The 26,740-nt window shown below is 37.8% G+C and overlaps 1 protein-coding gene across 1 annotated transcript in view; it reads right to left on the minus strand.

Annotated features, from left to right (window-relative positions):
* Positions 1-9,961: 9,961 nt before the first annotated feature.
* The window catches only part of LOC129248712 (zinc finger protein Elbow), a 74,742-nt gene continuing 57,963 nt past the window's right edge, over positions 9,962-26,740 (minus strand). Inside the window, exon 2 of the mRNA XM_054888339.1 lies at positions 9,962-12,177. Within this exon, the coding sequence (XP_054744314.1) occupies positions 10,585-12,177 (1,593 nt within the window). The 3' untranslated portion in view covers positions 9,962-10,584. The remainder of the gene's footprint in view (positions 12,178-26,740) is intronic.

A 26,740-nucleotide genomic window follows, 5' to 3' on the forward strand; every position in this document is an offset into this window, starting at 1 on the left:
ACGTTCTAAAATCATACAAGGCCATCGCTCCCATTGAATTTGTTTGCTCAATTATTTTTTGTCTAAGTGCAAGATAGCGATGTAAGGAAATGTTTCACTCTTTCAACTACTTACTTAAATATTAAGCTATTATCAAATAATGCCATATACATATACCTATGTATATTATTTACTTATAATTTGGTGTGAGAAATACTACTACTGTTTACATATGAATAAATAGATATATTTTATTATGAAAAAAAATAAAATTTTTTTATCAAAAAGTTTTATTCATACGAGTACTACTTATTGTTGGCAAGAAAAGATTTTGTTGCTCTTTGAAATTTTGTAAAATGTTTTTTTTTTGACTCTTCCGACTTAGACGGTTGCTGATCCTGGTCTAAGTTATTTATTTGCTTACTTTTGCAACTACTTTTATATTCATCAAAAATACAGTAAGACATTTTTAATCCTAAAATACTAACACTAGTCTGTTTGACCAACATAAGGGGTACATACAGCAATTCCATTACTTTGGCTGTTGCTTGTTGGCAGTTCAGTAAATGGTTGTTGCTATGAATGACCTTTTTGACTTATTTGTGTTAGTGTGGTTTGGTTTACTCTTTCGCACCGGCGACAGACAAAATTAATCATCCACATTTGTTTTTGAATAACTTTAATTTTTTTGTTTTGTTTTTTCCTTGTTCACTTCACTCGGGAGCATAGGGCCTCGTCAAGACTCAGTCTTGCGCTGGTTTCGTTAATCTATTTCAGCTTCCTGGCAGGGTAGGTGATTAGCCTGCCGCTACCAGTCCTAAGTAATGGGAGTGTCCACCTGTCGTTGCTTAAGAACAACGCCTTCTAACTGTTTAGAGCGCCATCTGTGTTTTATATTTTTCTGTAAGAAGGATCATACAGGTGGTTGAGGACTTCGCTAAATTTTGGTGTGTCTGCGCTATTACCGCGATTGCTCGCACCCTCTTGCTAGCTTAATTGATGCAATGTGTAACTGTGCCTTATTTTTGGTTCTTTTGCTCGTTTTTTTTTAGCAGCCACAATGCAAGTCATGCGCTGACTTTTGTGCGGGAGTCCTTACTGGAAGGATACGGTTTTTGGGGTTGAGGAATGAATTTTTTTTTTTTTGTTGTTTAGAAACTAGGGAAGTAGGTAAGTTTGGAAAAGTGCGAGAACCATGCTTTACGTGGGTTTCAAACCCACAACCTCTGGGATGGGAGGATAGTGCGCATACGCTAGACTACCGAGGCCGCAAAGAACTTTTATACTGAATAAGAAATAAATAATTTTGAGTGATGGAAATCTTTCGTTTGAGCTTTACGTGGTCTAGTGCTTGTCTGTTTGTATACTGCACCTGTCTAGTTCACAGATGACGAGTATTAATGACGTACGATGGCATTTGCAAAATTTATAAATCTTCCGATAGGTTGATTAATTTTGCGCCACCTTGTACAAAAAAAAAGAATTAAAAATGCCGAAATATAGCGAGAAAGCAAAAATGGGCTAACAATCAATATGAATAAATTACAAATTTCTGATGCTTGTGAATTAGTTTCGTTTCATCCACTGGAAGAAAATATCCTTGAAATATCAAATATTTGATTTTCAAATTTAAACTGCACGCCTGACCATCAAATGCTAATTGTCAAACAGCCGATTGTTATTTTGCCAACTACCGATCAAACTGCCAAGCCTGTCACTGCGGCGCTTCGTTACTTGGCGCTTAGACGCTTTCGTTGGATTTAGAAAAACAAAATATGCGTAAAACTGACAAGTAACGAAACAACGGCTAGGTGTGAAGACCCCCATAGTTTGTATATTACAGTACAGTTTTTCTCTGAATTTTTCGAAAGTGTGTAAGAGGCAATTATATGTAAAGAATGATTTTTTAGCTCCTATCTTTTTAAACAGTTGGTTTAAACAGCTAACGCACGTTTCGTGTTTTGTTTCACTGTCAAACATCTTCAGTTTGGTCTATAATTTAACCATGAATCGTCTTACAAACGAACAAAGCTTGCAAATCAATGGGTACGTAAATAAGCAGAATTGTCGATTTTGGAGTGAAGATCAGCCAGAAGAATTCCAAGAGCTACCAATGTATCCAGAAAAGGTCACAGTTTGGTGCGGTTTATGGGTTGGAGGTATCATTGGACTGTACTTCTTCGAAAATGCTGCGAATGGTAACGTAACTGTGAATGATGAGCGCTACCGTGAAATGATATCCAACTTTTTTTTACCCAAAATGCAAGAGCTTGACTTGCATGACATGTGGTTTCAGCAAGACGGTACCACATGCCACACAGCACGCGGAACAATGGACTTGTTGAGAGGCGAGTTCGGTGAACATTTTATTTCACGTTCGGGACCTGTCAATTGGCCACCCAGATCGTGCGATATAACGCCTTTAGATCATTTTTTGTGGGGCTATGTTAAAGCCCATGTCTACTCAGACAAGCCTGCTTCAATTAACGGATTGGAAGACAACATTAAAGCATTTATATGTGAGATACCGGCCGAGACATTGGAAAGAGTATCCCAAAATTGGACTAAGCGGATGGACCACTTGAAGCGCAGTCGTGGTCAACATTTGCATGAAATAATCTTCAAACATTAAATTATATGGACTGTACTATCGATTTAAATAAAAATTTCATGCATTTTTCTGAATTTTACGTGTGTTTTTTTGAAAAACTTTCCTATAGATCTTAAAAAATCACCCTATATAAGTAATTGCTACGATTTTCCTTAAACTTGAACTCAAGGCATCCAGGAGTTCCGGAGATCAAAATGCGTAAATGTTGATCAATAACAAAAAATCACAAACTCTCTGATTGTCTACCTTCGTGAAAATATTTCTTGTGTTAAGGGTATATGAAATTATTTTTCGTTCAGACATTTTTGTTTTGTTTTTTCACTCGTCCAAAAAAAAATTGGCATAGCGTTGTTCGACTTGAATTGATGCCCATAAAAATGTCTGCTCACCACCATACTCTTCATATACTTTTCACCTCACCTGGTGGTGTTTGAGGCTGCTACTCACATATTGACTGCCACTTGCAATGCACGGGGCCATCAGTTTTCCAAAACGTATCGCATCCATCCGCTCATCCCAACCCAGCTGAATGGTTGTGGCTTTCGAATACGTGGCGAAATGGACATTTATGAAAGAATTATTGGCATTTTCAGCAATGAAAAATTCAAGCTATTGGGCTTCCAAAGGTATGTGCGGTAGTAAGTGGCCTTCAGTTTGAGCTTCTGAAATGGACAATATGGGCACTGAATTGTACAAGTAGAGCTACACCCTGCTTGTCGAAGGTTAGGAAGAGAATGCTGGTTTTGGTTTGGCAGAGAGCATAGTTATAACTGGACCTAAAATAAGATCACAACAGCCATACTGGTTTTGCTACATATGTCTCAAATCGAATCATAATCAAAAATATGCACTAGGGTGGTAAGAGGGGAAAATATTTATTTGCGAATAAAAGGCTGCTAAATGAATGGTGCAGCTCATTGAGCATAATTTTGGGCTTAATTGCGTGTTATGAAATCGATTGAATATAAATACTTGTACTAGTATTTCCTGAGATCAAAGGTTGACATAAAATAAAAACTAGATTTGTTCACATCACTTTTTGAATATGACTCTCACTCTCAAATGGCTGCTTTGAGCCTATACGGCGTATTGTGCCCGTTTTGCAGCATTTTCCATAGTTTTAGCTAACATTTCGGCTGGAATAGCGGCTATTTCCTCACGGATGTTATTCTTGAGCTCTTCTATGTTCTTTGGCTTATTAATACAAACCTTTGATTTTAAATATCCCCACAATAAAGAGTCAGGTGGCGTTAAATCGGGCGAACGCGGTGGACAGTCAAAATCGCCATTTTTCGACATCAAACGACGAACTGCCTCATACGCTTTCGACGAACAATTGGCATCATAATTTTCATCTTTTCTTCTTCTTCTTCCCCTTTTCACAATTGACTTCTTTTGTTGAATGTACATTTCAACAGTTCCGTGGTAAAAATCTGCTTGGACTGACGCTTCCAACGCGGTATGTCATTAAGCTATCTGACGTCCCTGTCAAAAGATACAGGGTTGCCAGATGGGTCCGTCGAATATATAAATATGTATGTAGGTAAATGGCTTTTCCAGAAATTATTGCAAAATGTGGGAAAAGTTTATAATTTTAGATGTTTGTTGATCGAATGTCTTGCAAACACCAAATACAGCGAAATTCAATTAAAATCACTTTGTTTTCCTTAAGAACCTTTAAAAAAAAAACAAGAAAAAAAAACCCTAGAGGATATTTCTTTCCATACTGTCCAGTCTGACTAACAAAAAGTTCATCATTTAAATGCAAAACAAATTTGAAATTTGAATTTGAAAAATTGAAATGCAAATGCAAAATTCGATTAAATTCACTGCTTCCTGAATAAAAAACAAATATTCGGAAAATATGTAGCAAAGTCGTGTTATATAAAATGAATAATGCGTTCAGTCCCCAAATTTATTTATGAATTCAAAACTGCAGTCATGCATCAAAGCAATGCCTTTTGAAACTCCAGACGGATTCTAGACCATTCTTTTATAATGACGTTGCGTAACTCCTCTAAAGCCTGGAACTTACGTCTTACAGTCTATAGTAAACGAGAAAGATTGTCCCACATGTTTTCGATCGGGTTTTAGTCCGCGGATTGCGATAGCCACGCTAATACTTGAACTCGCTTCTCCTGAAGCCAACTTCGAGTGGCGCGTGCCGCATGCATGGCAATCTAATCTTGTTGAAATAAGAATTAGAGTTTTTCTTTTTTCATTTGCTTTTTTCGACTGTATCATTTAAGCTGCGTCGTGACTTTTTTTTTTGCATTACAGTGGAATGAGTTGGCCTTTTTTGTGAAACTTCTTAGGCGTCGATGGACGAGCGAGAATGGAGAGTAAAATTTCAAGGCCATGCAACGTTTTGGGCATTTTCGTTCCGCGAGAGAGAAAAATATATAACGTAGAGGAAAAGGAGAGAGAGAGCTATGCCTTATATATATCTTAGATACACTTTAGGCTATTTTTCCTGAGTTTTTCCTTGTGGTTGCTAATTTCTAGTGAGAAATAACACTGCCAACTTTTTGGCGCTTGTTTGTTGGTGCAAACTTGTAGGAAATACATTTTTGGTGCCTACTGTTTGGAGCGTTTTTCTGGTCCCAATTTTTTCGGCGTTTTCTTTTTGGTGCCTACTGTTTGGGGTGTTTTTTGGTCCCAATTTTTTCGGCGTTTTTTTTTTTTGATGCCTACTTTTTGGCGCTTATTTCCGTTTCCTGGCTAGTGCTTGTGCGTACTATAAAGGGCTATTCATTCCGGCGTCGGATTTATTGGTATTACCTTGCGGTAATTTGGGCCGTTGCTGGGGTCCTGGACCCACTGCATTTGTACGAGTGATAAACTCTCGGAGTAAGGCGCGTTGTTGCCACGGTTTGTGTCCGGCGTTTACCTACACCGGTCGACCCTTCTCCGTTTTTTGTAAATTTTGTCTATTTGTATTACCTGCAAATGTTGGGAATTTATTTAGATATATATTCTTTCTCTCTCTCTCATTCTCTCTCGGGTCTCTCCTTCTTTCTTTGTCTGCCTTGAAAGTTTCACTCCTGTTATGTATACTACGCTACACGAACTTTTTTTTCTATTTTATGTGTTCAGACGGCTACATAAATGAGCTGATTTTTACCTTAAACTGGTGTTAAAAATGGAACATCGAAATTAAAAGGACACCCATGAATCGATTAGGGTTGGCAATTCTGACCTACATTTTGATAATAAAGCCAAATATCTCAACATAACACTCGACACCAAATTAGACTGTCGGGAACACATAAAGAAAAAGCGAAATTAAATCAAAAATCGCTTTCAAAATCTGTACTGCCTCAATTCAATTTATCATTGAAAAAGGAAGTCCTTATTTAGAAAACGAAAATTGCACCGATCAAACTTAAGAATTCTGCAAAGAGTCCAATCCAAAATATCTACTGACCATAACTAATGGCCGTGGTATATATCTAATGCCAGTATTCATCGTGATATTGTGGTCGATACTATTGACGAAGTAATAAAAACACAAGCAAAAGTCACATAAGCAGGTTATTGACGCACGCAAATCTTTCCAAATATAGAGAAATAACACATGGACTGAAAAGCCCCGGGCCTAACAAAGAACCACGTTTTTTTAAGTTAAAGATTAGCTTTATTCATCAACTTAATTGCCATCAATAACAAGATCACTGTAGCGCCGCTCTAATATTTCAAGACCACTTTTGTAGAAGGATTTATTTTTTGCCTCAAAATAGGTCTCAGTTTTAGCGATAACCTCTACAATCGAGGGAAATTTCTTACCGGCGAGCATTTTTTAGGAATGCGAACAGTCGCTGGGAGCAAAATCTGGCGAATACGATGGATGTGGGGGCAATTCGAAGTTTAATTGATGTAGTTTTGCCATTGTTTTAATTGACTTGTAAAGCGGTGCCGTTGTCTTGATGAGACAAAATAGTTAGCAAATACAGCACCCACTTTAAACAGAGCTTTCTCGTAGATCTTGCATAATACAAATAAAGGGTGAACAGATTGGAGGTACTTTTTTCAATAGGGGTTTTGTAACAGATCAGGCTACCGACAACTTTCAAACTTAATACATAATTTTTTTTCAATATTCATTTACATTTAATTTACGCCTCAACAATGTTTACAAATTAAATCCACTGAAAACAACCATTTCGTGCGGCCTATGGGCTGGAGGAATCATCGGCTAATATTTCTTTAAAGACGAGGCTGGCGCCAATGTAATAGTGAAAGGCGAACGCTATTGCGCCATGATAAAAAAATTTTTGAATTTTTAATGTAGAAAATTGAAGCTCGTTATCTCCACAACTTTTGGTTTCAACAAGACAGCGCTACTTGTTATATATACATACAACCTTTTAAAAAAATGGATTTACTGCGTCGTCGTTTCAGTGAGCAATTTACCTCTCATCTCGGACCATTGGATTGGTCAGCAAGATTGTGTGATGTCACACCTTTGGTCTTTTATTTGTGGTTCGTGGACAAACCGGCTTCGATTGAGTCATTGAAAGTCAACATTACTAAAGTTATTCACGAGATACCGACCGAAGACCGCCAGTGAGTCATTCAAAATTGGTGTTTACGGATGACCGATTAGTTTTAAAAGTACAATAAATACATATATCATGAATGGTTCGACACAAAAAATAATAAAGATAAGCCAATCAATTTGAATTTTCATTGTTTTATTTTAATTTAAAATCCGATACCTCTAAATTCATCACCCTTTATGCAGTCTAATTGTATAGTTATTCTGTAAACATTTTTCGTTTTCGCTTTTGTTTGTTTACCCTATGATCAGGAAGTAACGGGAATGTTTAAGTTAAATTTCAGGCAAATTTATTTTATCTGCTTCAAAATATGACCCGTCGGAAGCAACACACATGTGCCAATGTGGAACCCAACCCTCCATGCCCCTCAGGTAGGCCGACGAAGCGATGGCCTTCAGCTCCTTCGTCGCATTCTCTTTGATCTCCTCTATTGACTGAAATCTCCTTCCACGAAGTGGTAACTTCAACTTGGGAAACAAAGGCAAGTCGCACGGAGCCATATCAGGTGAATACGGTGCTTGCAGGATGGTATTTACTTGGTGTTTGGCCAAATAATCCAGCACAATTTGGGCTCGGTGCGATGGCGCGTTATCGTCATGCAAAAACCAAGAACTGTTTGCCCACATTTCCGGCCGTTTGCAACGTACAGGATCGCTCAAACGCTTCACAACAGTGAAGTGACAGATGTGTGTCTTATAGTCCTACCAACATAAGAAATAAAATATGGACCGAAAAATTAAACATTACCGGTACTTTTTGATAATAGTGTATGCCATTAATGCTTGGTTTATTTAGTTAAATGATGTTGCGGGCAATGGTCTTATTAACCTATTCGGCTACGGCGGTCGCTAGTAATGCCATAAAAATAAATTTATGCAGCATTTTGCCTTTCCACCTAAACTTTCAATCTCAGTTCAAAATGACGAACATTAGTTCATTGCCTCACCCATTTTGTACAATTCCTTTCTTTGTGCACTCTTTCATGCTCGAATTAACATATTTGGAAGAGCTTCAAATTTAGAGTGCAAGTATGCCTTTTTATTACTCAAAACTACTATTTTTTCATGATTAGTAGTTATGATTTGCAATACTAATCAAAAATATTCAAAAAAATTTGTATGCTATTGCGCATGTTTTAATTGTTGTTGCTTGTAGAGAAATACACATTTACCATTGTCACTAGTCATTAAGCGCATTCTTGAAGAAACAGAATCCAATTAGCAATCATTGAAATTATTCGCTATTATTTGAAAGGTATACGGTATACGGTATACGGCCGCCGTAGCCGAATGGTTGGTGCGTGACTACCATTCGGAACTCACAGAGAGAACGTAGGTTCCAATCTCGGTGAAACACCAAAATTAAGAAAAACTTTTTTCTAATAGCGATCGCCCCTCGGCAGGCAATGGGAAACCTCCGAGTGAATTTCTGGCATGAAAAGGCTCCTCATAAATGAATTTTTGAGTAAAAAAAACCTGTTTTTTGGCACAAAGTGTGAAGTGCTCAGTAAATATTGACAAAAAGTCTATTGAGACAATGTTTTGATAAAGATTTCTATTGAAGTTGCCTTTTTGATGAGATCATTACCTTCCCACACAGCGAAAGTTATGTTTTCTTGGACTTCGTCTTGAAAATAATCGGCAATTTTTTCGACTATTCCATTGACTCCCGTGCATTCATCGCATTCTTTAAATACGCATGCATCGCTGCTTACTGAACAGACTCCGACAGAAAGGACAATATTACGCAAATTCAAAACTTCGACACCATACCTATTTAAGCCATTCTTCAGGCCCACTAATAGTAATTCAAAATTAGTGCAATAAATGCACAAACAAACTTGCTTCATAGGTGAAAGGACAACCCATTTCGGTCGGAGAAAGTAAAATTTGGAATGACCGATTTTAAAGACCGAATTGTCGCGCTTGAACAATTGAAATTGATATCACAATATTTGAATGTTATTAATAAAATCATTAAGTTTTTCTGTCATTTTTTTTGTAGTGTGGATACTATTTTTGTCAATATTTACTGAGTACTTCACGTTTGTGTCGGAAAAACAGGTTTTTTACTCAAAAATGCGTTACTAAAAAACAATTGATTTTAGCAACTGGGCATTCAGCGCAATCGAAGTTTGAGGTGTCCTCTTGATTTGGAAAAAGTTAAAAAAAAAAATACACTTTATGAAATATTGAATTTCGAAAAAATTTCGCACTGTTTTTTACAAAATAAAAAATGTTCAAGTATTTGTTTGCTATTGTTTCTACATGAAGTCGCTCGTGCAAGTAATGACGAACATTTTGAACCCAGAATCTTTAAAATCGGTTCATTTTTGACTAAGTTATGAGCAGTTAGAAAAATTTTCTTATATAAAATTAAAAACATCGATTTTGAGCCGAAAAACAAAACTGCCGATAAATCTTGAAATACATTTTTCGGGCGAACAAAAAAATACGCGTCTCATTATTTTGACAAGAGGGCAACCTATTTCAGTTACATCGAAATCGAAGAACATGTCCCGAATAGCCCGGTTGAATTGAAATGTAAAGCGTCATATATAATATATTCGGTATACGACGAATCGGAATCGGAATTGTTTATTAGCTGCTGTCCTTTCTATTGCATAGGCTTGGTTAGTTCAGGATACATCGCTTGTTTATCATTCAATGTACCCTGAGTGTCAGTGTATATATTTGATTCTTTTATTGCTATATCGACCATAGGGCCTCAAGTGTCGGTATATACATTTTTGCAAAATCTGCTGTACTCACCTCAAAGATTTGGTGCAAATAAAGAAAAATCATGTTCAATGTGTATTTTAATATTTGCCGTGGTTTTATTATTTCTTTGCTGATGACTTAACTGAACCTTAAAGTACATTTATTTGTAATTTTATTACAACATAGACGCCATTCGTAGATTACACTTTAAAATATACAACAACGCTGTTTCGGCTTAAATTTTGACATTTGGATTATTCATACATACATTTTATAGTTTATTTAGTTTTTCTTTGATAAACATTTTAATTATTGAGTTAATAAAATAAATAATTCTTCAGTTATTTAGAGTAGCATTGGGCAACAGGGCACAAACGCTCTATACAATTACAATAATTATTTTTTATTATTTTAATAATTATAATTACATACAGTACAAGTATTTTTCATTATTTGTGCATATGTGTGCAAATGCGCACATACATACATACAACACATACGCACAATATGTTACATCACTAGCACTTTACGCCACCTCACAACTCGCGCCTCTAACATTTGCAATATTTTCTCCACGATTAAGAGAGTGTAAGATGAAGGACATTCAATGCCAAAATTGACTGTAGATATTAAAAATCCATTATTCAACCAATGAGTCCACTTACTTCAGGTGTGCTCTGTAGACATCACGCGCTTTTGCGCCCACTGCGTTCTACTATGGATGTGACGAGCCCATGCGTGGCGGTCCGTAAAGGGAGTAGGGCGCAAAGTATTGCGCCAGCGCCGGATGTGGTGGCATAGGCAAACCACTTAGTGTGCTAGCCGCAGAGCCGAGTGGTGGCGGTAGCATGGACGGTTTGCCGTAAGGATGATAGCGTGCGGCGGACAATGGACTCAACGGTGGTGTGGGGTAGGTACGCTGAAAGAGCGGATGTGTGGGTGGGATACCGCCTGCGGCTGCGGCGCTCAGCACTGAATCAGGCAACGATGCGGTGTGCGTACGCAAATGTTGAAACAGCTCATCGGAGGTGCCGAAACGCTTGCCACAATACGCGGCATCTGCACTAATCCATGAACAGACGTACGGCATTTGTGAGGCAGCGGCCAGCGCGGCCAATTGCGCGTGATATGATGAAGCGGCCGCTGCTGCAACAGCGGCTGCTGCCGAAGAACCGCCTGCTCCCATCGATGATGATTTAGCGGCGCTTCCCTCACACTGAGGACAACCTACAGGACACGATTGGCCGGCGGCTTTGTTAAGAAAGTGGGGCGAGGATGGACAACCAGTGCAGTAGGGATCACGACATATGTTCGGCGTTATCATTGTGGCTGGATCGATTCCCTTCAGACGCGCATAATTCAAATATGGATGCAAGGCGGCGGCCTTAAACATTGGATGATGCTGTGACATTAGAGCGCTCGCTGTCATCACGTCCATCGGATATGGCAGTCCACTCGAAGGATTGCCGCCCGGATAGCCTGCATAATAAGAAGAGCTGCCTTGTAGCGAACCCGCGCTCGTCGTCGGCACTCCAGCGGCTGCAGCTGCAGCATGTAAAGCCTTCACATAACTGGCCTCTTTGGCGGCAGCGATAGCCGAGTCAGTGGCAGATTGCAGTCGTGAATGGCTAGCAGCTGCCGCCGCTGCTGCAGCCGCAGCACTTGGACTAATTTGTGCACTGTTGGTTGTGTGACTCAACGCCGCCGATTCCTTGGAGGAGACGCGTTGTTGCGGACTACTACTATTGCTCATACGTTGTTGCAGATCCATCACAGCGCCAGCGGTGCCAATGGGTGAACCCTTATGCAAACCGTTCATGCCGATCGCTGGCGAGTCGCGCTGTGAGGTGGCACTTTGGTTTGAATCACAACGTTGTTGTTGCAGCTGTGCTGCCTGCTGTTGGCCATTCAACAGCATAACGCTGCTGCCATTGCTCTTTGGTGTTCGCACTCGGCCGCTATTGCCGATAAGATTTAAACTGTTCACAGGCGTGCCTGTACTTAGATTTGTGGCACGTTCCGCTTCCGCGTCAAGTCTGTCACGTATATGGTTGTTGTTGGTTAAATTATTATTTGACTCATACGGCTTAAAGCTTGATTTGATGTGCTCGACGGAGCCGGTTGAAACGGACGATGATTGACTGCTGACAGGTGAAGATTTGTCGCGTCCGTCTAAACCGCCGGACTTCAGCGATGATTTTGTAGATTTCTCAATATTGGCGGCAAGCAGTTTCGGATTGGTAGTGTCCGCACCGATTGCGCTGCACGTCTGTGCAAGCAGGGCCAGCGGACTGCATTTGGCGTCCAGCTGTAATGAGAAAAAAATTATAATTAAATTATTGTATTAGATTTACAGCCAAACGTAAATCGAATATTGATGTAGTTTTATTATTGCTTATTTCTATCAGAAAACGTAAATAATTTACCAATTCACCAGTAATTTAGAACCAACTTAGTGTTGTGGCAAATATTTGATAAAAAAATTTTATTACACATCATTTGTCTGAAGCGTAAATTTCTTTGTATTCTAACCAAGCAAACCTTTTCTATACTAAAATTAGGATATTTTCCAAAGTATGGGAATCTGACAAATGATTTCGTGGATTTAGTAACGCATGCGAAGGTTATAGGGTAGCAGCAACAAAATGGGAAAAATGTCCTTATCAAAAAAATTATGAAATGCATTAACCCCAATATTTCCCAGTTTCTTATTCCATATTCACCGGAGGAAGGCAAAACTCTTCTTCTTCTTCTTACCATCACAGTTCTTAGTGAACCATTGCTTCATTCACAACCTTTCGCCGCCTGTCCCTATCTACGGCTACTTCCTTCCACCGCCGTATATTCAGATTTGCAGGGTCATCTTCATCGTCTTCGAGCCATCTCTTTCTAAGAGATAAGACTTGTTTGCCCACATTTCTGGCCCATCTCTTTCTAAGGAATCCTCTTCTTCGGCCTCCAACAGGGCGCAATTGCCTTCAACTGCCTTTCAAGTTCTTCTCTTGTTGGGCATTCTAAACACGTGTCCAAGCCTTTTTATCCTCTGATATGTTATAAATCTTGTCACAGTTTGTTTTTTTACTAAAAGTTCCAGCTCGTGACTATTTCTTATTCGATAAATACCGTCCTGCAATCTTATCGGCCCATCAATTTTTCTCAAAATTTTTCATAAAATTTTTCTGTCGAAGACCATTAACTGATTAGTGTCAGTGTTCATAGTACGCAACCATAGGTAAACACAGGGTGGATCAAGGTTTTATATATCCTTAACTTTTGGTCGCAAAATTTTGACTTAACCAGTTTCAGATTAGAGTAATAAGATTTATTTGCTGCTAAAACTCCGTCAAAAAATCGATAATCTGAAAATATAGTATCTTAGGAACATATTGTGAAATTTTCATGCCGCAATTCTCAATATTATAGTTTCTACAGCCCACTAACTAGGTAGGGAGCGGTCCGCGCGCTCCTGTACCTCAAACTTTAAACTCAATTATCTCGAAACGCCTTTTTTAAAAACTGTTGTGGTGTAACTCAAAAAGTTATCGGCCGATTTGTTTGAAGTTTGGTGAGGCCTTTCTGTACATTACTATCGGAATCTGCATCTAAAATTTCAGATATTTCGCGTTGATAAATTACTTTTTGGGGGTTAAAAATGTCAATAAAATAGCCCTCAATTCTGACTTTCTTTTCAAAGGCTTATTTTATAATTAATTTTATACTTGTTTTTTAATTTTATAGGTTCATCGTTTCCGTTATTATGTTATAAAAAACAACCAATTTCATTTTTTTGTTTCAGATCGATAGATTAAGAGTAATAAATAGAGCAGTTTGGGACCTCGCGCCGTAGGCAGCTGACAAGAAATGATCCTGAGCCGCCATTTTAGAAAAAAAAAATGAAAACACGTTTTTTTGTACTCTCGAAAGGTTAGATAAAGTTGTGTTAAAGCTTCAAAATAATCTAATTTTTTTATCACCTTTAAGAATAGGTTTAAAAAATTACCGATTTTGTGGCTTCTACATGAAGTTCCCCTCTTAAACCAAAGCTGGACCGGACCATAAACTTCGTTTTTTCTGCATTAATTCTTAGCCTTTTTTTCGAGTTTTTTAAACACACTCTGCAATTCACTCCTGCTTTTCGCCATGATAAGTATATCATCTGCTCATTATGGTACAAATCTGCTCATATTCATTGTCGTCAGATGTTATCGTTCTTGAAAGCAATAATTTATTCTTATTCTTTAATGGCATTGTAATCACTTAATCAAGGCGACTTAATCAAGTGACGACTTCTTCAAAATTATATAATAACTGTGGACAGTGGATGCCCATGACAAGACTCGAGTGCACCGGCTGTTGGTTTTTCAGAAACACTTTGTTCACCTTTACCCGGTTGTAATAAAATCAGAAGCAATGGCGTGGTTTCTGAAACCGATGATATCAGTATTGTCGGCATAAGCTGGCAGATATCAAGAAACTTCGAGCCATCTTTCCCAATTCTGCAGGTGCTAATGGTACTAATCAATGTAATTTTATGCAGTCAAATTAGTCATGGGATGCCAAATTCAGTTAATGCGGCTTATGGGCAACAAAACAGGTTTCGATTTTTCTCAAATATTTTTTAATATTTAGCTGTTGTGATCAACGTACAACTGTTTCTCGTTTCCCTACCAGACCCAGCGCACAAGTAACTCTTGATAAATGATTTCGGATACGTTAATAAGTGTAAAGAAAGTAGCTTTTTCCAACATTGATGAAAGCAAATTAATCAAACATGCTTCTGGATTGACGCTCATAATAAGTTACTCGTACATTCGTTGTTGGGTATTTGTTAGAGATCGCCCTTAAATTTATGGTGTGTCTCCTGTTGTTTTCCCCAAATGGAGGTGGCCGATAATATAGTTCATTTTGAAATAAGGCAACCTCCAACCTTCTCGGGAATGACCTCTACTTAGATTAATCTAAAAAGTAAGAAAATGCAGAAATTAAATTAAAGCATTTTCCGAAAAATAATATGTGCACATCATATAAACAATACTTGAGGCATACTGGAAAAATCCATCAGAATTATCGAGGCCCATCAGTCATCAGTCAGTCATCATACCGGCTCAGCGTGAAAGATTTCAGACATGCTCCATTGAGTTGACAGATATTTCTTTGCAAGTTTTGGGTGACTGCGTTCCACAATAAAGTTAAAAATGATCAAAGTAAAATGTTGAAGCAGGTGATAAAAAAAATCTCTTCATCTAATAAAGGACCTTGCAAAAAAGACGCTTAAATTTCAGTAGTGAATAATTCCGAGACGATACCCTTTTTCATCTTTCACATTTTTCAAGCAGACATTGAATGTAAAATTTGACACAATAAACAACTCTCGTATGCGATATACCCAAAGTCCGGTGTAAAACAATGATGCCACATGTCGCCATTGTGTTTTCTTTTAATCCTCGACTATGTGTTGTATAAAGCGCTAACTTGCAAGCGAGGCGTGCCTTGGAACTTCTATGAACACTTAGAAGAGTTAGCGTACGCAAATGTCATAGAGTTCCTCTGCGTCAAAATGTCAGATCTGCAAACAAATTTGGATAAGTTCAGTGCTGTTACAAGCGAAGTAGGGCTTAAAATAAACGTTAACAAGGCTGAATGCGTTTCAAATTGTACGCAAAATGAGGAAATTTGCAACCTCGGGAGTAAAATAAACCAGCAGGTGGAACGATTGAAGACAACTCACACCGCATCAACAAAGCTCGTGCTGCGTTTTCCCAGTTGTAGAACATATGGGTTTCGAATTTCATATCAGTCAAAACTAAGCTACGCATTTTTGATTCCAACGTGAAAGCGGTTTCCCTATATAGCTGCGTTTTCTGGTCACTTATATCCGTGTTTGTCCGAAGGCTGCTAATATTCGTCAACGCCTGGTGGCCTTGTGTTATTTCAAATCACAAATTTCTTAATTGGAACAACGAACTTTTAATGTAGCTCATCTTTAAACGCAGACGATTTGCCTGGATAGGCCACACTTTGCGCAAAGCTGCCGGCGATATGGTATGCCGGCGATATGCAGAGCTGCTCTGTGGTGGAATCCGCAAGATATTAGGAACCGTAGATCAAAGACAAAAAACCTCCTGGCGACACATGGTGGATGCGGACTTATTAAGCTCAAATACAACCTGGAATTCATGCTCACAATCGAAATGACATCAGGATTTTTGTTCTGACCCTACTTTCCAACTGGAGTTAAAGGAATTTATATACATATGTATATAAATAATTTCCAAATTATCTGCGGTATCTAAATTTTTTGAATGTCTTGTCATTGCCCCGGCCCATATACTCTTAAGATATTATAATATATTCTGCGTTTGTTCGGTCAAATTAGATTATGTTGCTTTTATTTGGAGGCCTTGTCATGCAGTCCATATAAATCGAGTGGAGAGGGTTCAACAAATTTTTATGCATTTTGCACTACATTCACTCAATTTCTCAGGCCCGAAACCATCATACGAATCACGTTGTCTTTTGATTAGTCTCTTTCCATTGAGTGACAGAAGTACTTTTCAGGCAGCATCATTTATCTTTGACCTCATTAATGGCAAAATTGACTGCCCGGTCCTTCTAGAAAGAACACAGTTTAATGTTCCTTGCAGAAATTTTCGCCGTTGGCTTTAGTAGGACATTATATAGTGCCAATGCGTCTCTCGATATAACGTTGTCTGGCCTTAATTATGTCTCAACCTTTTTGGATTTGGACCTTTCTAGGGCCAAACAAGTATTTCAAATGCAACTAAAAAATTGCTTTCTATGTAAGGAATCAAAATAATACCTTTTATGTATTTGTTATTTTAGTTTTATAATTATTAATTTCGTCAAAATTCAATTGTAACTTGTATATATTTTTAGCAATTTAATGGTTTCTTATGTTGATAATCTAATTTTGCCACACTCTTTAATATTAGATATTGCAAATTTGTATTATAGTTCTGAATTTATATCTGAAATATCTGTCCTGAATTTTGTTAGACATTTCTGAATAAATAAAATAAATAAATATAAGTATAGTGAAACATACACGGATTTGTATGTGTATACATGTAAAATAATTATATAAGTAAATAAAAAAAAATTACTTGTTTAAAGTAAGAAGATAAATACTCTAGTACTTAATAAGTTAAAAAGCTTATCAAAGTCAAAGAAAAACTTAAGTTCTGGTGGGAGGGCAAGGGATGTTGCAAAATTTTGCCGCAAGCAAGTAGCATAAAAAGTTAACGACACAAGATATAAAGATAAACAAAATATAAGAAAAAAAGGAAGTAAGCGAGACACTGCAGTCAGTCCGTAATAATAGGTATACACATACACCTAAGTAGTACATACATACATACATACATACAGCAAATACACACACTAACATACGTACATTCGCTTACATACGCAAATATTTATAGAGAAAACAGCATATCCGCAGCAGACTGTAAAAACTTGCAAAAAGGGGAACACTTTAACGCGTAATGCATGCGTTTTTGCATCAGATAAACAAAAAGCAATAAAGCCAGAAAGCGAATGTAGGAAATTCACTCAGTAGTGCTAACAGAGTGTAAAAAACACATAAAAATTGCACTTTGTGGCTTGTTTAAGGGCAACAACAAAAACGAGATAAAACAAATATACAAGAACATACAGTTACTAAGTATTTACATACTTAAGAAGGGGATGCCGCCAACAAGATGGCCGATATGACAGTTGCCTATTCACATGTCACATACGTACATATATGTATACAAGTATGTAGATGTATATGTATGTATATATACAAAAGCATATTTATCTTTATATGGTGGAAGAATGTTAAGACAATAAGTGACTTGAAAGTGTCAACAACTGTTCCACTCAGTCATGTTTGTAGGTGCGTGGCTAATATGTCTGTAGCTTTTATGTATATTTGTAAGTATAATAGTTTTGTATACGTCTTGGGGGTTTTTTAAGTACTTCTGACCATTTGACTTCTTTAGAAATACTTGCAATAAGAAAAAATATTTCTCTTAAGACACGAAGCCTACAAAAACCACTCACTCCAATTTTAAGCCCGGCCACTCTGATATGAAGTAGAAAACTTGAGGCTCCAAAGTATAAAATATTGGCACAAATGCCTTTGTAATACCTTACGGATTCTTGTGTATTCTAGCTCTAGTTTACTATTCGCATTTTCTTTACGTCTGCATAACCCGGTAAGCAAATAGGTCTTAGACTTTCTTGATCAGTCATCATACCAGTTCGGCGGGAAAGATTTCAGACGTGCTCCATTGAGTTGACAGACATTTCTTTGTCAGTAAGAGCTTTTAAGAACGGTCAGCATTTACTAGCAATGAGAACACTTTATGTGAAGAATAAGATGAATTAGGTAAACAAAAATGTTTCGCTAAATGTCTTAAGTGAGCCACATCTTTCCGATACACCCTAGACATGTCATACAGTGATTTAAGGATGACATTACGCTAACAAAGGGTGCTTGATTTATTGTGCTTAGTAAAGCAAGTTTTGTGTTGCTGCGTTCCAAAATCAAGGTAAAAATGAGACAAATCAGTACAAACTTCAGTATCGCTAAGATCAAAATAAATAGTCGAAGCAGGAATTTAAAAAAAAAATACTTCATCTAACCTTCATACTTCAATACTTCATCTAAGACGCTTTTCAAAAGACACGCTTAACTGTCAGTAGTGAATAATTCCGAGACGATACCCTTTTTTATGTCATCTTTGACATTTTTCAAGCAGGCAGATATACAATTTTACACCATAGAACAACGTGTTAAAACTACTGAACCTTATTATGAAAATGTTCGAAATGTTCGATCTTTAAGAACAACATATCGTCCAATCCTCCAACTAAGTCGACATTTTAAAAGTTGGTGAAAAAATTTCAACAAACTGCTTCTGTCGCGTATAAAAAAGGACTGACTGACTAAAAACTGAACGTTGTGCGGAGAATATTGCTGCTGTAGCGCAAAGAGTTGCTGAACAACCTTCAACATCGATACCTCAACGTTGTCAACAATTAAGCATTTCATGAATCGACTGTAGACGACATTTAAATGATGTAATTTTTTCACATATAATTGCCAAGAGTAGTATATTGAACGGAAATAGTGAAACCTCAAAGAATCTAAATTTTTTAACATTTTATTGAGTTGACCACTCACGATCACATCATACGCAGACAAAACGGTAATGCACATGACATTATCGCACCTTTTCAAAGTTCTATCTGCTTCATAACGAAAGTAATGACATAAGTCGCAGACATGCATATAACCTCCTTAAGTCATAGGTAGAAAGCATGGACGTAAGTTTCTTTTGTGGTTGATAGACACAATCACGGCTCCAGACTCGATAAAGTGCAATGCGGTCCCGGGTTGGAAATCAGCCGAAAAGGGGAGGTTTGTTTTAGTGGAGACATGCCTCACGTATCTTTGGTATCACTTCCCAAAAAAAAAACCCGATTTATATACAAATATTTTAAAGAAACATCGTAGAAATGTTAAGCATAACATAATTGACGACCGGTTTAGTTTTGGACCACATGCAGAATATGTAAGTAATTATTATATAACTCACAAAGCATCAAGAAAGTTTGGTGCGCTCTCCAGAATGCTTCCGAACGTGGGCGGGTCGTGGCGGTCCGAGAAGCAGTAAACGCAGGCTACTAACTAGCTTCTTCATATCCACTCTGCTATATGCAGCACCAGTATGGGCGAAGTCCGTGGAGGTAAAAGCGTAAAAGACGAGGCCTTGTACAGACTTTGCGCATTGAGGGTGATCAGCGCATACAAAACCTCGGCCTCATGAAGAGGAATATACAAGTCATGCGTTTTTTATATGCCTACGATTTGTGACTAGCAGAGGTGATTTAGATTCATCGGAAGATCCAATATTACCAGAAAACATAGTCGACATCATGATGGCTTCAAAGGATGCGTGGGATAAGATTTCCTCAGCAATCACCGATATGAAATATCCGTTAAAACACGCAGACCTCGACAAGTTCAGCGGCTGCTAAACAGAGAATACTTGACAAAGAAACAAACTCTTAAGTCGACGTGAGCCAAGTGTTGTGAAAGTGGGTGGGTGGACAGGCCCAACTGGGCTGGTTTTCTTCGTAAATAAACAAAACTGTGGGAGAACTCTGTAACTTTGGATGGACTGTATGTGAAGAGTAAGAGACGTAGTGCTTAGTGCTCAACCGCCTCCGATGAGTTACGTAATGATAGTACCGGGACTGAATCGGTACATGACGATAAGAGTTCGGGTTAAAGTCCAACACTGTCAGGTTAAAGGCTTTCGATGCTTCCTTCTTCTAAAAACAATATACAAAACATTGCCAACTCTCACTGGCTTTACACTTGCACATATTTAAGTATGTGTGCAGTGCATAAGTGACTAAGTTCGGTTTTACGAGTCAGCAACTTAAGAGACAGAACGTGACTTTACTAATCGACGTATTGGGTGCCCTGCAAAAGTGTAGTGGAAACATACATTTAAACAATGGAATATAAGAAAATAGTAAACTAAGTGAATGGGATGCCAAGTTGTATATTCCCTGAGTTGGAGTCATTTAGCTAAACGACAATTCCAACACAACAAACAATTCCAAACAAAACGACGGAAGGTTCTGGCCACAGTTAGCCAAAAGAGTCATGTGAGATAAAAGTAGTTAAAGGAAGTCAAGGTAGTAATAAGTCAACATAATGTTTATGACTTCAACGTTGTCGGTGTTGCCAATCCCATCGAACGCCATCAGCAATGCGCAACTCCTGTAAAACTCCTGCTGCTACTCCTTCGAATTGTTGCAATGAGCTGCTCACTGCTATTAACAATAAGTGCGTAAGTCCACCACCACTTCACGTGCTTCACGTAATGTTCCTTGTCATCTTCAAATTCAGTTTCATTGTTTTTGTTACGGCTGCTGCTGGCTACCAACTGCGATAAGAATTTATGATTTCGTTAATGTGTTTTTATGTTTTTTCTTGGACGATTTTGAATTTCGTCTTGTCTTTGTTCACATTTGGCTTTTATTTATTTGCATTTTCTTTTTTCTTTCGCATTTTTAATGTTACCGCAATTGTTTGCACATTTGTGCACATTTAAGGATTGTGGCATGCAATTTTCGCCGCTTGCCGCCACAAAGATAAGATATTTACGAGTGCTCATTGCGTTTCATAAGCTTTGGCGTTGGAAAATCTCATTTGCTGCAAATAATTCTTTTTTAATGTGCTTGGTGTTGCGAAGTTTTTATTTTTATTGCTCTCAAACGCTACAGGCAAATATGCGAATGTATGTGTATGTGTTTGGGCGCGCATATAATCGCAATGCTGCCACATTAGCGGCTGTTGTATGCCTTGCCGGTTGTATGCCACATTGGGTGGCGTACAATATTATTTTGGCTAATTTATGGTGCTATTATTCTTGCAAAGTGTTGAATGTGGTGGATATTCATAAAAATTTACAAATACTTGCAAGTTTATTACCTTCTACAAATATTTTAGGGCTAATTTTGCTTAGTTAGCCTGGGGAAAAAGCTGTAATAACTGTAAAGTGAAAGTATTTAAGTGGTTCTAACTGGCTAAGGTATTTTTGGACATATAAATGCTGTGAAATCAGTTGCTCAAGCAAACACGTATTTTTGACATTTATGTGCAGCATCTCAAACTCTAAGCTATAAACCTTCAAAATATATTTCTATTGGGCATGGGAATAAGTTTTCGTCCTTTATTACTAAAGTTACGAATTATTTAGCAATTATTATTTAATATTATTATTTATTATATTATTTGATATTATGTGAAGTATGTGCCATAGGAAACTACAACTTTACTCCATCTTTCAGGAAGCATACGAATTCCACGGACGAAAAATTCCAGTTCTTTTGACTTGATGCATTCGTTAAGCCACTTTGCGATGCTCTCGTAAGAAGTGATCCGGTCTCCAATAAGGGCTAACTCCATTAATCAGAACAGATGGTAATCCGAAGTGCAATGTCTAAAGAATACTGCGGGTGGGGCAAGATTTCCCAATTCAGTCCTCTAAATATCTCTAGACCGATTTAGCAACGTGTGGCCTGTCGTTGTCATGCAGCAAAATCAGTTTGTCGTGTCTACCGTCCCATTCGGGCCGCTTTTCTTTGAGAGCTCGATTCAAACGCATTAGCTGCAGTCGGTAACGATCGCCAGTGATGGTTTCAGATGGTTTAAGTAGTGCATAATAGATGACACCCTTCTGATCTCACCAGATCTATTTTTCATCGCCAGTGACGATGCGCTTCAGAAAACCTCTTCTTTTCTGCCGTTCAAGTAGCATCTAGCATGTCACCAAACGTCTCTCGATATCCCTCTCCATCAATTGATGTGCCACCCTGCTTTCTGGATCATTCCCGTCGGTTGATCTGTCAACATCCAACTCCTTGTGATATCATTAAGGGTTCAACATACGTCTTCATCCAATAATTGTTGTAGTTGAGTGCCTTTGAGTTTTTTCGGTGCCCTTTCGCTCGTTCGATCTTTATCACTCACGTCGAAATTGCTACTTTGGTAGCGTCGAAAGCACTCTTTACAAGTTGTATTTTATGGAGCGCGATTACTGTAAATATTGACCAATATATGACGCGTTTCAGCTGCACTTTTCTCTAAAAGGTAACAATGAAGCATGACTTTCGGCAAATGCTGTTTTTTCGGGACGAACGTAGACATTTTTGACGTCAGATAAAAAAGGATCCTTACGCTTCAAACGAATGTCAATTACTGCGATCGATACCTCACATATACACCTTCAAAATCACCAATACATTACTAGAGCGAACACAAAAATTATATCAGCAGCGATACCTCTTTTACGAGGGCGAAAACTTATTCCCATATCCGATAAAACCCGGCTTTAGGGAAAGATTTTTAAAAGAGCGAGTGATATTCAGTGATCAAGCTCACTCGCGCTCATTGCCTTTGTGAATAAGCAAATTGGTGCACTCAGAGCGAAAGCAAGCCACAAGAGGTTCTTCAACTGTCCTCCGGTGTGATTTGCATGCAGAAAACTTTCAGCACCAACGATGGAGCGTACGTTAATGTTAAACGTCAAAGTATGCAACGGTTGGCAATACTAAATCTCATACAATGGCGCCAACTTCTGGTTTACCACTAGGTAGCATTCTTGGTCCTATCATGTTTATACTTTTCATTGAAGACGTTGGTCGTTGTACATATCAAGTTTTTTAAGTATTTACTCTATGCAGACGTTTTAAAACTTTTCGGTAGAATCTCCTATCTATCGAATACATTGTTATTACACGAGGACTTAAATGCTCTGGGCTCTGCAAAGCAAACTTCGTCGTAATACTAGTAAATGTTATCACCTGACGCTCTCCAAGTCCATGAATCCATTTTCCTCAACTTATCATATTTCAAATGTAACTCTTGCCTCAGGCAAAGAAATTCATAATCTTCGCGTTATTTTGGATTCATCTTTTACGTTCGTTATCCATATTAACTCTATTATTCGGAAGGCAGAGAAGCGCACCATAAATAGAAGGAGGAGCTTGGCCAAACACCTAACGGAAGTGCACGCGACAATTTCTTATGTTTTTTAATTCGTGCACTGCGTCTTGAAAAGATATATTGTGCGGCCATGTAGCCTACTCAAACAGTTTTAGGCTATTAATAAATCCTAAAACTTCTGTAGGCTTAACTTCTACCAGGAGGTTTGGATCTATTACCCCGCTTTCCAGGTAATTTAGTCTGCGACGTGCCGCTGCTTAACAGCCGCATGAAACATGTTCTGTTGTTTCTTGTGTCACTTTACAGATTCTATAAGAATCATTTTCTAGCACACCAATTTATTTCATGTGGCAATTAAATTTACAATGCCCTTTTAATAGTTTGGTGTAAAGTTTTATGCCATTTCTTCTGGTTTAGGATTGCCTATACCTTTATACGTTCTTGAATCAATGAGTCTCTTTGCTTGCCGCATGCCGGTTTGGGCTCTCCAGTACTCGACTAGTCCTCGTTGTTCCCGCATATTTAGAAAGACACTTTTGAAGCTGTTATTTACCCCCGGAAAGGTTCAAGACCTGTGAAGGGAGCGTTTTCACACTTTTTCGCTAAAGAGTCTGCAATTTTATTCCCTTCGTGCACCTCATGCCGCGGCATCTACATCAGAGTAACAAATTTGTTCTTATTCCCTTATACCAATTTTGCTTTATTACAAGGAGAAGTCCAAGTAAACAAGACTGGCGTCATAAAAATGTTGTTTTACCTAATATCACATTCTGTTTTAAAATCGGTAAAACGTTTACTGAAACATTTGAATTGATGAAAACAGTTTATGGCGATGATTGTCTATCTCGTGCCAGCTTACACGTTTCAGAGATGGTTGTGAGGACATAAATGACAGTTGACATACGGGCCGCCCAAAATCAGTAATCACCGAAAACTCCATCGAAATTATTTGTAAATTTATCAAAAATGAACCGAAATCGTCGTTGAAATCTATGGAATCGGATTTGAATATCTCCAAAACATCGATTTATCGCATTTTAACTGATCATTTGGACTTACGAAAGGGCTGTGCACGTTTTATTCCGCACGAGTTAACTGAGGACCAAAAATTGCTCCGAACTCAACATTCGTACGACCTCATTAAAGAGGCGAGAAAAAACGAGAACTTCCTTCAAAACATGGTAACTGGAGAAGAAACGCGGTGTTTTCAACATTAACCTGAAACTAAACGTCAAAGTGCCGAATGGAAGACCCCAGACGAGCCACCACCCAAAAAATCGAGTTTGGAGAAGTCAAACATCAAGTTGTTGCTCATTTGTTTTTCCGATTCCAAGGGAATTGTCCACAAGGAAATCATGCCACTGGGCCGAACCACGAATGCAATTTTCTATCTTGGCATTTTAAATTCGCCTTGAATACCGCGAAGGAGGAAGCTGGCGCTTATTGCATGATAATGCACATCTCATCGATCCACTCTTGTGACTGATTTTTTGACCAGAAATCGCATTTTTACCATCAATCACTCACCGTATTCGTCTGATATGGCTCCCTGTGACTTCTACCTATTCAGAAAATTTCATTTGCCCATGAAAGGTAAACGTTTTGCGTCCGTAGAGGCCATCTAAAAGGCTTGTGCCGACATCCTGAAACACTCTTCCGAAAAACTTTCAGATCACGCAAAACAGTGTATCGGGAAGCAGTGGGAACTATTTTGAATAAATATACTCGAAGTTATCAGAACAAAACTCCAGTCGTTTCTATTTTAGCTCAGTCTTGTTTAGTTTGGACTTCACCGTGTAGTTCCTTCTTCTTTTCACAATCCGTGGTGGACCATAGCTTCATCAGCAATTTTTTTCCAAATTTTTTGAACTCTTTTCTAAATCACATATTTTAAATAGAAACTATAGCTGTAGAAGGACTTCCTTGGCTACATCGATTTTACTCGCCATTTGAAACATTTTAATATATCTATTAGGTTTATTTTCATTCCAGCGCTAATGAAATACGCATATTTTTATGTTATCTGTGATAATCCTAAAATAGACCTGTTTACAGTGTTTTAATTCCAGATATTAGTGTCCGTCGAAGGTAAGTGTTTCCTCATATATATTAGATAAAAAGAAATGACATTTTGAATGTATACCGATATAGTATGTATATAGGTATATAGAAGGTATGTAAGTATATATCTACATATGTGTGCATGTACGCTTTATATATTAAAGTTTATAGAATGCAAGCTGCTTGTGGATCTGATGCGTCAGCACTCTAAATTATGATGTTATATATTTGGATATACCCAAATAGAGAGAATAAGAACTAAATACGTATACACATACATATGTACGTATGTGAAATTTATAAGCTAGCTAAAAACGGCCGAAGGGCTTTCAACTTCAAAGCAATACAAAGCAGGCTGCCGACAGTGATTGTATTTACAACACTTACATATGGTCGGCATGCACACATACACATGCACAAGCAAATATAGGCATATAAAAAGGTTTATGAGGTTATTGCACAGATAATTTAAATAGATATTTTCATAAAAATTCACACTCGTAAAAATTTCAAAGCATTATTTTCACTGAATTCGCGAAGTATTGGAAGTTCTCAAAATACTTCAGAAACAATTAGTGGAGCAGTGTGTGCGCAATGTGGACAGACAGTGCTGGAAAATGCTTTGTAGTTTATATGTGGATACTCATAAATTACTCGACATAACGATTAGGCTCATAAAAGCAACACTAAAATTCAATCATAAATTTAATTACGAAATTGCACACACAATTTAGGTCATAAAAGAGGAACTGATATTTATTCCAATGAATTTTAGCTGAGTTGAGTGGTGCTGCGCCAAGCGAGCGCCTACATACATACTTATATGGTATAACTGTACAGGGAGGGCCAAATAAGACCTACTAATGTTAAGCACAAATAACTTTTTTAGTTTTTGACATATTTATTTTTCTCTTTTTTTAGATTATAATTGAATTGTTGGAAATTTATTATGGAACCCTACAGTACAACACAACGCGTTAAAATTATCGAGTTTTTCTATTCTTACACAATTAGCCACACAAATTGATTTTTTAAATAATGTTTTGATGTCGGATGAAGCGCATTTCCATTTAAATGGTTATGTCAACAAACAAAACCGTAGATTGTGGGGATCTGAAAATCCAAGGGCAACACACCAACACCAGTTGCACCCATCTAAATGTACTGTTTGGTGCGGTGTTATGACCACTAAAATTATCGGTCCATATTTCTTCGAAAATGAGGATGAAAAGCCGGAATCCATTTCAGGAGCTTCTTACAGAACATTGATTGAAAA

The sequence above is a fragment of the Anastrepha obliqua genome, chromosome 5 (genome assembly GCF_027943255.1).
Source record: "Anastrepha obliqua isolate idAnaObli1 chromosome 5, idAnaObli1_1.0, whole genome shotgun sequence".
Classification (NCBI taxonomy): Eukaryota; Metazoa; Arthropoda; class Insecta; order Diptera; family Tephritidae; genus Anastrepha; species Anastrepha obliqua.